General features: G+C 36.8%; 1 protein-coding gene across 14 annotated transcripts in view; it reads left to right on the forward strand.

Annotated features, from left to right (window-relative positions):
* Positions 1 to 16,170, forward strand: part of GTF2I (general transcription factor IIi) — a 105,189-nt gene that overhangs the window by 81,746 nt on the left and 7,273 nt on the right. For all 14 annotated transcript variants that reach the window (XM_064677584.1, XM_064677585.1, XM_064677587.1 and 11 more), the window contains 14 exons: positions 831 to 883; positions 3,320 to 3,403; positions 4,091 to 4,274; positions 4,592 to 4,650; positions 6,646 to 6,717; positions 7,228 to 7,411; positions 7,922 to 7,980; positions 8,633 to 8,716; positions 9,203 to 9,298; positions 11,119 to 11,184; positions 12,016 to 12,199; positions 13,077 to 13,129; positions 14,680 to 14,763; positions 15,574 to 15,757. In XM_064677584.1, the coding sequence (XP_064533654.1) occupies positions 831 to 883; positions 3,320 to 3,403; positions 4,091 to 4,274; positions 4,592 to 4,650; positions 6,646 to 6,717; positions 7,228 to 7,411; positions 7,922 to 7,980; positions 8,633 to 8,716; positions 9,203 to 9,298; positions 11,119 to 11,184; positions 12,016 to 12,199; positions 13,077 to 13,129; positions 14,680 to 14,763; positions 15,574 to 15,757 (1,446 nt within the window). The remainder of the gene's footprint in view (positions 1 to 830; positions 884 to 3,319; positions 3,404 to 4,090; positions 4,275 to 4,591; positions 4,651 to 6,645; positions 6,718 to 7,227; positions 7,412 to 7,921; positions 7,981 to 8,632; positions 8,717 to 9,202; positions 9,299 to 11,118; positions 11,185 to 12,015; positions 12,200 to 13,076; positions 13,130 to 14,679; positions 14,764 to 15,573; positions 15,758 to 16,170) is intronic.

Consider the following 16,170-nt stretch of genomic DNA (forward strand, 5'->3'; position numbering starts at 1 on the left):
TTAGAGGAAGCTTCAGTATCAGGTCATGTTTTCCTGGGGTTTAGTGGTGTAGGGCCTAATCCAAGTTTTTGAAATGGACAGGAATCTGCTGATTGCAGTGGTCAGGCTCAGAATTGGGAGTAATGACAGCCCCTGCCCCTGTGCTAGTTGCTCCTATTTGAGAGGTACATGGCCAGTTTCTGTCATCCTGACGCTTGCAGATAACTAGGAAAGAGGAAGAAGTGTAGATCTACCTTTTGTCTGACTTAAAATCAGACACTATGCATAGATTTTAGTATCCATGCAATGCTGGCACCTTCTCTTGTCAAATTTGTCTTAGTTGTTAACAGAAATCATTTTATGCTGTTTATCGGTTTTGTAATATGTGGTAACCAGAGCAGCTCAAAAACCAGTTTGGCTCTGTGAGAAACATCAGAATGCTTAATTTCTTGTTTGTTCAAATGTGGATAAAACTAGATGTATTTGAGAAACCGAAGTGTCTGCTTTGAAGTTTTGCTTTTTAGAGATTAAACTTTTAGTTTGGATCTTTGTTTCTTATGAAATGTATCTTAGAGTTAAGTTTAATGGAACCTGTATGTTACCATGAAATGTTATAGCTCAAGTGGATATGGATATCAGGCATGAAAAATGTTTTGTCAGTAGTGTTCCAATTAGCTTTTATGCTACTTTGGTGTTAATTGGAATTTAATGTTGGGAATCATGATGTCCCCTGAGGCGTTTTTTGTTTGGTTGTTTTTTTTCTGATCCTTCAGTAGTAACTTGAGGCTGTAACTGGAGGCTGGTTTCTCAAAGTGTCTGTTACTGTTAAGCATGTATCTTAAATCTTTTAGGGATGAACTTCTGAATTCAACAGATGTTCCATTGGACAAAACAGCTAAAGGAGGTAAGTTTTCAAATGTGTGAGTTGTACAAGTACAGTATGATATTCATATTTGTCAGTCTTAGTGGTGGCTACAATTTGCTTTTACTAATAACACATTGCAAATAATTCGTCTGGACTTGAATTTTCTTTAGCTACAGAGGGACAGCAGTTTTCCACTGGTTATCCAAGCCAATGTTACTAACACTCTGTCAATTAATTTGATTGAGCTGGTTTTCAAAGGAAAAACCTTGAGCTAGGTGTTAGTCTGTTGAGATATAGAGAAAAGGCAACAGTTTCCACAGCTGATAAGAGTTTACTGGGAACTGTTCGTACTGTGGAATAATTGCTTATATATGGTATTTTCCAAAATCAGATTAACTGAAATGCACTGATGAACATAGTGATTATAGTGGTGCAAAAATAATACATTCCATCCACTTTTCCCATCAGGAATACTTTTCAGCAGATTCATGCTCTTACACATCTTCTCTCCATTGAGCACCCATCCAAATATAGCAAAAATGACCATGGAAATTTAAGACTACAGGAATAGATTTTTTTTTTCCAGTTGCACCCATGAATTCATTTCCTCTCAAACTGGGAGAAAGAAGTTTAACATTGAAAAAGAATCAAGTTTTGAAAAAATTGTACCTTTGCACGAACACTAGTTGGTAAATATCTTTCCCCGACTTGTTTTTCTGTTCAGTTGAATTCTATTGTTTCTTGGGCTTCAGAGCATTTTTTTAAATGTCCAATTAAACCAAATGTTGAAAGCTTGTATGTCTGAAAAAACAGTTGCAAAGAAATTGCTCCCAAACCCAAAATGCTAACTGGCACCCTCAACCTGGTTGAACTGTGAATTTTAGTAATACCAGAGAAGTCCTTAGTTCAGACAGTAACACAAGCATATAGACAGAACTGTTTGCACTAGTGCAACACCATTATGTTGTATTATATACTCATAGTCTTCTGTTGTAAAAAGTATATCAAAGACTGTACTAAGATGAATATCAAGGATATAAATTAAGCAAAGCAATTATGCCATAAAAATGTGTCTTTAACATGTGTGCAGGAATTAAACTTTTCCTGAAGTATAAGTTAACGTAGTGTTTTGAGTCTTAATAACCTACTGTTCCTTCAAGCAGCAAATCTGACTACAAAAATAGTAGGTAGGCTAATAACTGAGCCTTAACCCTAGGTGTACTTTTGTCTGGGTCAAGTTAGCCCTTTTCTCTGTTGTTTTAGTCATATTTAATATGTTTGTACTGATTACGAAGGCAAAGGAAGTACATTACTTATCTCATAAAACCCCTGTAGCTAAGAAAACCAGTGGTAAGCAATTTTTATGACACAGCATTATGAACAGTTTCTTACATTTCTTGTCATCACCAACTTGTAGTAATAGTCATGTGTGACCTCTGCATCCTTTCTAAGAGAAGAGAGCATCTGTGGAAGCTGTCAGTAACATCTCAGGGAACACAGAAGACAGCAGATGTCTGAGCCTCCTTTCCCTCAGTTTTCTTTTCTTCCTGTTTGGATTCCCTCTTTCCCAGTAGCTCACTGTCTCCTCTGCTACTCCATGTGTCCACTGCCATCTTAAAAGACATTGGCTCCATGTCCAATGTCCTGCTCTGTCCGTAGCACCTGCTAGCTTGTATCCCCAGCAGGAGAGGAATGGCGTGAATATGGAACCTGTATTTTGACTGGCAGAGGAAATGATGATTTGGGTTTGCATTCCTGTGGGAAGCAGTCTAGTCAGGAAGGTTTTATAGAATGGCTTCAGTCCTGAAACCCTTAATAGACTGATACTGGCTGCAAGACAAAACCAGTCAGGCAGTGATGGTTTGGCTCAGGAATGGCTGGAGAAGCATGAGCTGGTGCTTATGCTGATAGCCCAGCCTGGTGCAGTGCAGTTATGGAGTGCAGGTTTTTGCTTCTGCATGCTGGCTAAACCCACAGCGTGGCAGCTGCCCGTGTCTTGTACGAGCTTCACAAAAAGCTTCGACAATAAGTTTGACTTATTGGTCACAAAGACATATTCAGAAGAAAAAAGTGATTTGTATTATATGTCCTTTCATCCCTTGTAAGCAGGTTTTCATTCCATAGGCATGCCTAATTCTGCATTGAATATCAAGATAATTCTTCAGAAAATGACACTGGCAAAAATCTAATCCCATCTCCAAGTGGGACCGCAGATCAGAGGTGGCTGATGAAAGCATTGTAATTCTTGTGTATTTTGTAGGAAGTGATGTCACTGGTTCAGTGGATTTTTGTTCAGTTTTAATATTGTGTCATTTTTAATGATTATTTTTTTCTAGTTCCAAGTTGAATCCATGCTTCTTCCTCACAGCATTTTCTGTGTTACCTGAAAATGCAGGATGATTATGCATGCTGTAAACTGAACAACTGAAAATAAAACCAAAATAATTAAGGAATTTTGTTTTTGTTCTGTGTCAGTCTCAAATACAGGAAAAGAGGAGTGGCATACCAAAGTCACCAAACTGAGAAAGATGGTAGATCAACTCTTCTGTAAAAAGTTTGGTGAGTACACTATTTTCTTTTCTTTATAGCTTTGTATTTCTTGAAGGTTGTATTCATTCCTTCCTTTGAACATCTAAGTGAATGAGATCTTTGATCAGGTTTTTTTTTTCAAATATTTAAAATCCTGGCAGTTGAGTGAAAAAGAATGTTTCGGTTTACTGCTTATACAAGGTAAAGTCATAGTTTTAAAAAATAATTATAAGTCATATATACAGCTCTTCTGATTGCTCTCAATTCCCTCCTATTTGGATATTTTTCCTTTGATGGTGAATAAACTAGCCATTTACTTTTTTATGTCCATTGCAGTATCATTAAAATTAGTATTAGAACATTTCCAGGTGAATTTTTATATCCTCTCCAATATGAAAAAATAGTCAACTTCCTAAGAGCTAGAATAAAACGTTGCATAATGCTCTGTTATAGACTAAAAACTCTGGATAAAACCACTGTAGTATGCCTCAGTGAGCAATCCAGTAATCCTCAGTCTGGTATTGTGACCGCCCAGCAAGACCATCATGCAATATGGCAAATTTTTTACATTTTTGGTGTGCTGAGACTTGGATTTAGATGTCCTGCATTGTCCCGGGTTCTAAGATAACAATTGCAATAGCTTGAGTAATTGGTATCAGCTAACTTTTAATGAAGGTTGATTGCTGTCCAGTTACTGGATGTATTTTGTTCCAATAGCCAAGGCCTTGGGGAGCAGTGAGCCCAAAGTTGTTCCATACAAGAAATTTGAAGCTCATCCAACTGACCTCTATGTTGAAGGGCTGCCAGAAAACATCCCTTTTAGGAGTCCCTCCTGGTATGGAATCCCTTGCCTTGAACAAATAATTCAAGTGGGCAAGAGAATAAAATTTGTGATCAAAAAGTAAGTATTTGTTTAATGCCTAAACCTTGAGGTTTTCTTAAAAAAGAGGCTAAGCAAACACCCTGTGTGTAATCAAGCACTTGATTTCATGAAGTCATGAAGCATTTGGTTTCTAGTTACCAAATAGGCAAATTAAATATTCTGCATTAAAAAGTGGGTATTTGCAATCCAGACAAGTATTACAAAATACCTTTGTAGCATGTTGACAAGTGTGAAAAACATAATAGAAAAATTCAGACTCTTCAATTCATGTCATGATAGGTAGTAATATTTAATTTATGTCAAGAATAAGCAGATTATTTGTGTCCTTGTTGCAGACCAGAGCTGCTAACTCTCACTTCAACCGAAATTATTCAGCCCAGGTTGAACCCAAGAGGTAAGACAGGTGCTGTCTCCAAGTGGGAATGGAAGGGTTTGGTTTGGTGGATAAGTGCAGCATTTTTCAAGTAACCCTTGTGTGATGAGTGTGTTGGCATGTTCTTCATGGGGGCTGCAAGGAATTAAATTGATCACTATGAACATGGATTGTGGGATCATGGTGCAGTCTACCTGCCTTTGAATAACTACACTGGGTCACCTTCACAGCCCCAGGGAACTGGAGTTACTGTCCTGGCCTGAATGAAAGCTCTGAAGGCCCTTGGCATTTCACAGCTGATCCTGAGCTCTTTTCAGGCCTCTGTTGGTAAGGAGTTGTAGGAGCTTCTTCAAAGCATGAAGTGCCTTAACAAGGGGGGAGAATCGTTTTGGGGTTTATTTCCGAATGCCCTGAATTGGAGTGTATTGGCACTTTCTTGCTACAGGAATATGCCATCCATATCTCATTGAGTTTTAGAGGAGTATGAATCTGCTTGTAATAATAACACAAATGGATATCCAGGGCTTCCTATGTTTTTCCACACACATAGCTCATGTGAAGGAGAAAAAAAAGGAATATGATTTAATAATCATGTAAGCAGTAGTTGTCTTATATCATCACAACGTATTGTGGATTTTATTTGGATTTTAGGAAAAAACTCATATTCAGTAAGTGGGTAGCTCAGTAGAAAAGGTAGGGTTCACAGTGGAGCAGAGGAAAAGGCAGCATTGAGTCTGAGGTTTTTTCAAAGTAGTAACAGCAGGTGCCAGTGACAGCAGTAAAAAAACAGCTAATGAAGTTTTCTTTCTGAAAGGTAAGTAGTGATGATGATTCTTAAACCTCAGACTGAATGTTCAGAATAATTTCTTTTTTTTTACTGGTTATTTCACTGTATCTTTCACTAACTAATAAGTGATTATGGAATTACCAGTGCTCACAAAGCTTTCTACGGTCCAAGGTTTGATATCAGACAGGCAAACACAACAAATGTTCTCCTGGGCTTAAAGACCAGTGAAAACCACTTTCCCAGACAAAGACCAAGGATCTTCCTACTGTAGTTGCAAACTTGATGTTGCTAAAGAATATTAGAATTCTTTTAAGCAAAATATTATTCTTTTGCAAAATTAATCCTGTGCTCTCAACAGATAGTTTATGAATAACACTTCAGTGTTTTAAAGTAAATTACTCTAGTTGCTTTGCCACTGAAACTACACACATGCAGATTTTAAATACCTGTGAAATCTATCAAATAAGTAGGCAAGACTGCAAAAAATAATAATGCATCTTGCCATGGAAGTATAAGACACTAGAACTAAGCAAGTTAGGTAATTTCTGAGTCAAAAATAGGATTTGGAAACAAAAAATTTCTGTATAGCTTCCTCCCTGCATGCATTCCACAGCTTGGAAAGAATGGGTTTGACTCAGTATCAGCTATTTGTTATTTGTGGTTTGTGATGAAACGTGAAGTATGATGCTGTTTGTTAGAAAATAAGTGTTTTTTATACCACATCCTTTGCTTTCTTCTCTAAGCTACAAATTGTCTGTGCTAGTTAGCACTCCTGTAATTGGCTTTTATTTACGATAGAGAATACGACTGAAGATGATTTTTTTATGCTAATCAAAATGTTTAGCAAAGCAGTCTTTAAATCCTCATCTTCTACTCTAAAGAGTGTTATTTATTATACACTATGATTAATTAATTCCAACTTTGTAAGAGCCACTAAAATAGTTTCTTCCTGCATCTAAAGGCTCTGAAAAACAAGTTCTCCCACTTGGGTCAGTGTTTGAAATTTGTAACTATATTTAAACAGATTTTCCATTATATAGAAGGAATTGCATGTATCATTAATCCGCTATTAGTAATCATTATTCACAATTATTCATTGTGTATCCTTGTCTCCTCAGATGTGATTGTGTTGATAGTTTTCAAGTTCTTATGTTGGAAGAAATGTGTTCAAATGTACCTCTGTACCTAGAACTGAGTCATTCTCTGACATATCTATTTCTGGTTTTCAGAGAGAGAAGATTGGAATGCCAAGATCACAAACCTAAGAAACCAAGTAGAAGAGTTATTTAGTAAGAAATTTGGTAAGTTAAAAGCTAAATGAACCGTTCTGTAATGCTGCTGCATTTTAAAACCCCTCTGTTTAAACGTTACTGTATTTACTTAAGCATCAGAAATATACTAGGACAGATATGGAAATCTTGACTCCTCTTACCTATATTTTACTGACTCTATCCTGTAACTGACATAAATATTTTTATAGCAGCATCCTAGACCATAATTTTTCCAGTTGTGTGACAAGAGATGATGGTATGTGCACAAAAGCTTTTGGATGAAAAAAAGTTCTTAAAAGAAAATATTAGACACCGCATGCTTAGATGTTACCTGTAACAAGATGTACCAAGTCCCCATTTGCAGTTATTCTACAGAAAATAATAGGAAATCTGTTTAAATCTATTTAGATATTTCTGTTGTTTGGGGTTTTTTATTAGCTCTGAGTAACAGAGCTTCTGTAAGCGAAGGTTAATAAAGTCACTTGAGATAAAATTCCACCCATTTGAGTGTGTAATCTATCATTTAATCTTTATTTTCAGGCCAAGCTCTGGGGATTTCAGAGATAGTGAAAGTTCCCTATGCTATATTTGAGTCAAATCCTGCGCATTTGTGCGTTGAAGGCTTGCCAGATGGAATCCCCTTCCGGAGTCCCACATGGTTTGGAATTCCACGCCTTGAAAGAATTATCCGTGCGAGTGACAAAATCAAATTTGTTATTAAAAAGTATGTTTGCAATTCAGTTCTTTTTACTCATGATTTTGAAGTTATTTGATTTTATTCCCAGCAACTTTAGGCTTTAAATGCTACCTAAATTCTGGTTCCATGAAACAGAAAGACCATTTTGCACATATGTTTCATCTCATAAAAGGATATACATTCCTCATTAAATTTCTGTAGATGTATAAATTGGGTGTTTCATGCATCAAGGATCTAGGGAAGGGGAAATGGTCTTGTACCTGGAAGCTTTTTTTCTTATTTTTCTTTTCTTTTTCTTTAATATTTTTGCTTAAAATAGACTCAAAATAAAATTACAGATGAGAAAATGTAGCTTTATGGTTGGGTTGGTTTTTTTTGCTTATAGTAGAGGGAGAGTCATCTATGCTTCTAGCAGAATTTTATTGTAAAGAGCTGATGTTATGTGTGTTGGAACTCAGCTGAATTCCAAGAAATGGTAACATTTTGCTGTATTATTTGACTTATAATTGATCAGGTTGTATTCTGTCCAACTTCTAGGCCTGAGCTTCTCAATTCCTATTTGTCTCGAAAACTGGCTAATAAAAAATACACAAAAGGTAAACAATTTGCTGCCATCAATTCCTAAATACTTAGTTTCTGCTTCCCTAGCAGACTGAAAGATCTTTGTGGTTGAAAAATATGGGTGTTGCAAAAAAAGGGCATTAAGATGATCTAGCATAGTAGCCTGTTCAAATGCTATTATTTGAAAAATATAATCCATAAATTTATCTGTTTTTTTAAATTGACTATCCTACTATGGAAAATGGAACTTACCCAATTTTGACAACTTTTATTTTGCTTTTAATGGCTTAAACCATATTTAACTGAGAGCTGTGAACTGCAGTAAGTAAAAATTATATTTTATAAGAAAAAAAAAGTCCTTGAAGTTGCCTATAAAAAATTCAGATGTTAATAATTTTTTGTTATTTAGATAATAAAAAGTACCAAACCTGTCCTTCATCCTTAGAAACAATGAAGTCTTCTCTTCTGAATTAGTGGCATGAAAATTTAGGTATAATACCTGCCTTTTTCAAGAGCACTAAACCTACTTTTTAGGGCTGTGAGCATCACTGTATTATTCAGGGTTTACAGTGTACTTAGTTCAGTCTGCTGGAATTTTTGGAATACAGCTGGTTTTTTTTGTTAGCTGTGCAGGATATATGTTGTAAAGGGTTTGTGCTTTACACCTTGTGTTCTCTTGGCTTCCAGCAACGAGTCCAGGGAGTTCCAAAAGGTCGCGAAGTCCTGCACGCAATTCAAATGTCCCAGAGATTGAAGTTACTGTTGATGGAAGTATGGAAGAAATATCATTAAGCATTCTTCTGATGCTCTTCTATTTTATTCTTCTTATGTTTTCTGTTCTTCTCAGCTTTTGTAGTCCATAAATAACTTGTACACCTGCCTCATGTAGCAAACTCTTTCATTTCAAGGCTCCAGATACACTTTAATATAGAAACAGTTTTATTTTTTGTTTCTGAATAATACTGGATTCTGTGTAGATGATGCTTATGTGGAATGTTGGAATTTGACAGCTTGCTTGGCCCATTATTGCAAGCAGAGATGTGGGAACTGACGTAGCTTATGGGCAGAGAAATGACAGATGTGATCAGTAGTATCAAATGCTTAAATACAATCCTACAAGAACTTCTTAAGGGGGTTTTTTTATTCTACTCTTAATTCAGAAGTTAAGATTTCTCTAGTAATCAGCTTTGATGTGTTGTTTTTGTATGATGTCTTGCTTCTGCTCTCTGCATGTATATATGTAATGTCTCTTCACAGGTCCTGATAAAACACAAACAACAAGGACTCAAACTAATTCTCAAACCAATGGCTCCAATATAAATTTCAAGCTACAAGGAAAAGACTTCTCTTTTCGTAAGTATTGTGGGAATTGGCACAGATGCATTCTTTTAATATTGGTATGGAACATTCTGATTACATATCAGACATTTTGCATTCATGTTCTGTTGTACAGTTAGTGAATGACTGAAGCTCTTGCTTTCACATACATTCAGTTCTTCATCACGTGGAGTAATATGCATTAGAAAAATCCTAAATGATGTATGGAGAATGCTGTACAAATGCAGCACAGGTCCGTTAGATCTTTGGGTTTGGTCAGGCCCATTAGGATTTTGCTGGTCTTTACTGCACGATGCTTCAGACCCTTGAAGGACTTTTCTGGTGCAAAGTACCACCAAAGTGCATAAACCCAGCTAAGATCTGATAAAGTGCATAAATTTCATAAGCACTCAACAAATCTGAAATATTGACATCACTGTGGAGACATACCATTCCTGTAGCAACCAGGAAGGATTTGAACTAACATTGGTAAGCCATGCTCTATCAGAGCTAGTTATGCATGACTGCCTAGTCCAAGTTTGTAAAATCAATAAAGGAAAAGCTGGACAGGACTGGAAGCCATATAGTTGTGTTCCTGAGTGTTGGCTGGAGCTTTTTGGGCTTAAAGGCCCAGGCCTGTCTATGCAGTGCTCTGGCACAGGAGTCTCTGTATTGAAAGCAGCATCAATTTGCAACTCAGATAAATTTTTTGTAGTCAAATAAGATGAGTGACTGCACTCAGAGTAACTGTAAGCAATTCTGTCTCAGTGAACCTTTTTTTCAGCATCCTTACTTTTATATATATATATATATATATATATATATAAAAGTTTGTTGTTATTTGCTTTTTCTTTTTTGTCCCACATGCTTTCTTTTTAGCGTTATGGTCAAAAAATGTGAAAGAAAGGAATACTTTACTCCTACTGAGCCAGTTGAGAAAGCATATAAGATACTGATTTGGAATGACTGCTCCTTTTGACATGGGTATTATTCATACTCAGAGCTGTGTTCAGTTTTTTTGGACTTGCTTGCTGTTGCTAGACCTAGGCTTTTTTTTTTTTTTTTTAACTTTAAACTGAGTTTTTAGTTTTGTAGACCAGCCATAGACCACTTAGTGCAGCCACAAGTAAAAGGACCCAAGGGAATGGCATGAAGTTGTGTCAGGGGAGATTTAGGTTGGATCTTAGAAAAAGGTTCTTCCCCCAGAGGATGGTTGGGCACTTTTCAGACTCCCCAGTGCTCTCTCAGCACCAGGGCTGACAGAGCTCAAGGAGCATTTGGATGATACTCTCAGGCACGTTATGTGACTCTTTGGAATAGTCCTGTGCAGGGCCAGGATTTGGACTTGATGATCCTTGTGAGTCCCTTCCAACTCAGCATATTCTGTGATTCTGTGACTGTAATTTCTCTGATTGCTGTCAGAAACAAAATGCTTATCTTGATGGCCATCTGATTTCACCCACTGAAGTAGAAACTGGGCTAGAGATTATAGATCTCAGGAGAGAGGTGTGCGTTTCAGAGCTGTGTCACTGAACATGTGAATAGTTTTCTGCCACTATTTTGGGTGGTGGTTCAGATGAGTAAATTTTATACTGCCTAATACTGTAAATTTAGATCACTCTTGGATTAATTTTAATAGCCCTTGCTTTATCTCATAGCAGTATCTTTCAAAGCTTCAGGAAAATGAGGATTGATGTGAATATAGTTTTGCAGAATGAAAGCCATTTTGCACATTTTACTGCCATAGTAAATCAGTTATCAAACGTAATAATTTATTAAGCATTTTTTGAAATATTCTTTGAAGACTGATTCATTGTGTGAGCGTTGATTTAATTCTTTCAATTTCCTCCTGGCAGAGGCATGGAATGCCAAAATTAGTGACTTAAAGCAGAGAGTCGAAGATCTTTTTAATGAAAAATGTGGTAAGTTTATTGATTCTTTTTTACTGAGAAGCCTTTCTTATGAACATGCAGTTAGATATATGAGAGATGTTCACGTTTATTCCAGAGGTCCTGCAATTCTTGTGTGCCCTACAGTTTCCCATCTGCGTTCATTCTCATGTACTTGCTTGCAATCCTGTGTCTCATTTCCACTAGTTATTTTATTTGGATTTGGAAATGGAAAAGTTGTAGTTGGATTATGAATTTTTTAATGACCCACAGATACAGTGATCCACATCCTGACACATCTTTTTAAGCTTTCTTCACTCTGCTTATGAATGGGACTTTGTATGACTCTGCAGGACTCAATGCGTTACGGATCGTATCTGGAGAGACGTGCACTGTCGTATTCCAGCACTTCCTCTAGTGCAGACTGTTTGGAAACTAATGAGTTTTGGAAGTAATGATTTCTGATTACTCTTCTGAGTGCAGGTTTTTGAACAAGAGCACTAATCTCACTGCCCTCAGTACTGTTCTCTAGAAGAGGCAGAGACAGAATGCATGGCTTGTAACAAAGTGAGATACATATGGGATAGTCTCGTATGCAGACCAAGCCAGTGGCATGAACTGGCTGCCAATTACTAATTTTCAGTAAATCATGAAGAGATTTATTGCAACAGAATGAGTTATGTTTGAAACTGTTAATTTTCTTCGTGCCTATTCATAGCTGTCACCAAAAAAGGCAAGCCTGCTGGTTCTGCCTAATGTAGTTATATATGTGCCAACTATGCTATACCATTTATACCAGAGGTTTTCTGTTTCTATACACATGAGTTACCTAACTGGTAGCTTATTTGCTCTGTTGCATTTCAGGGGAAGCGCTAGGACTCGGTAAACCGGTGAAGGTGCCATTTTCACTGTTTGAATCCTTCCCGGACGTTTTCTACGTGGAAGGACTACCTGAGGGGGTACCTTTCCGCCAACCTTCAACTTTTGGAATTCCAAGACTAGAGAAGATCCTGAGAAACAAATCTAAAATAAAATTCATTATTAAAAAGTAAGACTCCCATATATGTCTTTGGTAATCTGTTCTATGAGTATTGAAATGTAAACCAAAAAATGAAATTGTGTTGGGAAGTTGCTGAATTACTCTATAAAATACACACTGGAATATATTTAGTAATTGAGGAAATGGCCAGAAAGCTCTTATAGAGGTAGAGCAAGATACAATACTCTCTTTGTTCTGAAAGACTCTTAGAGGCTGTTGTGAGAGGAAGAACAAGTCCAGATTTCTTAGCTCATTACAATTATCACATCACTGGTTTAGTTCCTACTGCAGGGAGCACTTACAGGTTACTCATAAAGCTTGCTGGCTGTGTACTAAGAGCTGAGAAGTGGAGATTCATATAGTGGGGTGTGTAAGAATTTTCTTGTCTAGAACAGGTTTGGATAGCCATGTGCCAGTGTCGAAACAGTGGCAAGAGAAGTTACAAGGGCATGTAGTGATAGAAAAAGAAGGAATGGCTTTAAATTGACAGGGCAGGGTTAGACTGGATATTAGGAAGAAATTTTTCCCTGTGAGGGTGGTGAGGCCCTGGCACAGGTTGCCCAGAGAAGCTGAGGATGCCCCATCCCTGGAAGTGTCCAAGGCCAAGATGGATGGGGCTTGGAGCAACCTGGGATAGAGGAACATGTCCCTGCCCATGGCAGGAGGTGGAAGTGGATGGGCTTTAAGGTCTCCTCCAACCCAAACCATTTTGTGATTCTAAGAAGTTATGGAGCCTCTCAAGTCATTGCATTCTTGACTGTCAGTTTGGCTGAGAGGATATCACTTAGTTCCTGTCTTTAATAAAATAATACTAGAAAATTGCATTTTCTTTAATGTTGATGATGTAATTTTATTGTTGTACATGAAATGTTGGATCTGTTTGCAGGCCTGAGATGTTGGAGGCAGCTGTTAAAGAAAGTTCTGCTAGAAGCCCCTCAAGTGAGTTTTGCAACTGCTTCATGTTCTATGTAACAGTTTCTTTCAAGGATTAAATACAGATTATAAGAGCTGTATGGTGTTAACAAATTCCTGAAAGATTCATTCTACATTGGAGTTGTTTGGTTCGTTTGCTTGATTGATTGTTTTTAAGATGGGAAAAGCACTTACCAATCACAGTTTAAATATAGTTCTAGCAAGGGAGTATTAATTTCTTAAAGTTATTCACAATAATCATGCGTCTGATGTATTCTTTACTGTTTTTTATCAAAATGTAGCCAGCAATATATGATTCACAGGAGTAATTCTGGTCTAGAGATAAATTATTTGCTCCTAATATGTAGGTCATCTAAATGACAAATGCTTAAGAGATGGGCGTGCAGATAGCCAGTAGAAAATTGTGTCAGGTAGGTAGGTGGGTCATGGAATAAATGCTCCTATTTTGAAACTGGGTTCTCTTTGAAAACTTTGCCAATATCTGTTGTTTTGCAATATTTTCTTTATGTAAGAGATTGAAAATTTTGAGTTCTCTATAAATGTTTTCTGAATTAGTCCTTTTACGGAAAACTAATTCATCTGATGTAGCCAATGCAACAAGAACCACAACAAACACAGTGGTGAACACAACCGCTGGTGCTGAAGACCTGAACATGATTCAAGTAACTATACCAAGTGTCTATACTGGCTGGTTTCATGTCATACTATTTGTGCTTATATTCTTCATGACATTTGTTTAGTTCGATGAAGTTTTTCCTACTGTCCGGCTGGTTCACTGAAATGCAAGTACAGTCAACAAAGAGCATAATTTAGCATTTTGTTTTTATTGAGGTGTTAAATATTTTCTAACACTCATTAATATCTCTTCAGTCACATCTTTAGAATATTCTTGGGCCAACAACTAGTTAAGAAGTATTCGCATTTTTCTCATGCAATAAATGAAATACTGACTTGCAATTCTTGGCAAATTCAAGAGGTCAGTACTCAGACTGAATTGAGTAATCACTCAGACTGAACTGCTTGGTCTTAACACTGATTACTGCTTTCTCAGGCATATAGTACATCCATTGGAATTCACTGGAAACCATGAGAAATGGCCATCTTATTGAATGGTCACTTTGCTTTTACCTTTCCCCACCATTCTATGTTCTTTAAGAAAAGAAAATACAATTTGTTGGTTCAGATTAAGTTTACAAAATCATCTCTAGACAGTAAACCTAGGTTTATCCCTAGAAGTGTCCAAGGCCAGGTTGGACAGGGCTTGGAGCAACCTGCTCTAGTGGGAGGTATCCCTTCCCATGGCAGGGGGGTGGAACTGGATGAGCTTTAAGGTCCCTTCTAAACCAAATAATTCTAGGATTCTGTGATTTCTTAATAACCATCTATTTTTGTGTATTTCTACAATTCTGTGTTACTGATAAAATGAGGAGCAAAGACAGCACCTGTTTTGAAGCCTTCAGGTGTATCTGCTTTAAGTAAATATGCAGGAATAAACAAGCTTCAGGGGTAAAAAAATTTGTGCTTAATTCTCACGCTATTCTAACAATTTCTTCCAGATGATGACAGTGAGCGACCGTCAAAAGTAGAAAAGACCAGACAATTGAGAGAGCAAGTAAATGATCTTTTTAGCCAGAAATTTGGTAATTGCTTCTTACTCCCTGTTTTTACATAGGTGTGGGTGTAATAAATGTTGATACTGAAGTTACTGAATGAGTATTCACTTCCAGTGAATTATATATGTGATCATTAAAATGAACAAATTTGAGAATTGTATATGAATGTTGTGCTTTGACTTAGAAAAGAATCTTTTGTAAGTGATGTAGGTAGTTTAGGTAGTTTTAAACAATAAAATCATAAGAGTCTAGATTGCTTCATGGTTCCCCTCCCCTTTCCTGTTTCTTTCTGTGTCGACATGGATGAAGTATTTATTTTGCATGGTTCTTCTCAGGGCTTCATAATCTCAAACTCATAATACTTGGGAATAGAGTAATTTTAAAAATGCAGCATAAGCTTTTTGCTGTGTATAGTTTTGTTTGGGTTTTTTACTTTGCATTGTACAGCAGTAATGACCTGAGTTTCTTTATCTGAAATTCCTTCACTTGTGCTGTGTTGAATTGCTTTTCATGGCCTTGCAGGAAATGCTTTGTTTTCCTTCATGTAGTTATTTCCTTTTATACCCCGTTCTATACTTTATTTTAGTAAAAGCAGAATCTGTGTTCTTCATATGGTGAGGAGTCAGAGTTGGAATTGTGACTAATGTTCATGAATGTAATCCAACACCTCTATTTCTAACGCTGTACTGGTTTCATTGTCAAGTGAATGTTCATAATTTCAGATCTGATAGAAATCTTGGGTTTGCATTGTGTTTGTTAATCATCTGAGGACTTTTTTCTTCAGTGTAGTCATAAATATTATAAGGTTTGAAAATAAACATGACCTCTCTCACTTAGGTGAAGCCACTGGTATGAATTTTCCTGTGAAAGTTCCATACAGAAAAATCACTACCAACCCTGGGTGTGTGGTGGTGGAGGGGTTGCCTCCCGGCGTGGCGTTTAAAGCACCCAGTTATCTGGAAATCAGCTCGATGGAGAAGATTTTGGAATCAGCAGAACTTATCAAGTTTACTGTCGTTCGGTATGTAGTTGCTGTTGATTAGATTGTGCGGGTGCTGTGAGCACAGCCCTGTAGCTGGAATAAATTGAAATGTGAGAGAATAGAAGTAGCAGTGCATCTTTAAATAGCGTGAGGTTCTTTTGGATAACAGTATATCAGGTCAAATAAAGTCCACATGTTTCTAGCATGAATGAAGTCCAGAGCTTGTTGGCTCTTAACAGTAAATAGTATGTTTGTATTAGTATTACTATTAGTATTTTTAAATATTTCAGTTGTGTTAAGAATCTTGAGTTCAGGTAAATTCTTTGATAATTTTTTCCCTACAAAATGAGCGTATCTACAAGATTTTAAAATACAGTATTGTCCAATTACAGTATAACGGAATTTCATTTATATGTGTATATTTCCACAGATGTATATAAAACACACATATA

The sequence above is a fragment of the Pseudopipra pipra genome, chromosome 21 (genome assembly GCF_036250125.1).
Source record: "Pseudopipra pipra isolate bDixPip1 chromosome 21, bDixPip1.hap1, whole genome shotgun sequence".
Classification (NCBI taxonomy): Eukaryota; Metazoa; Chordata; class Aves; order Passeriformes; family Pipridae; genus Pseudopipra; species Pseudopipra pipra.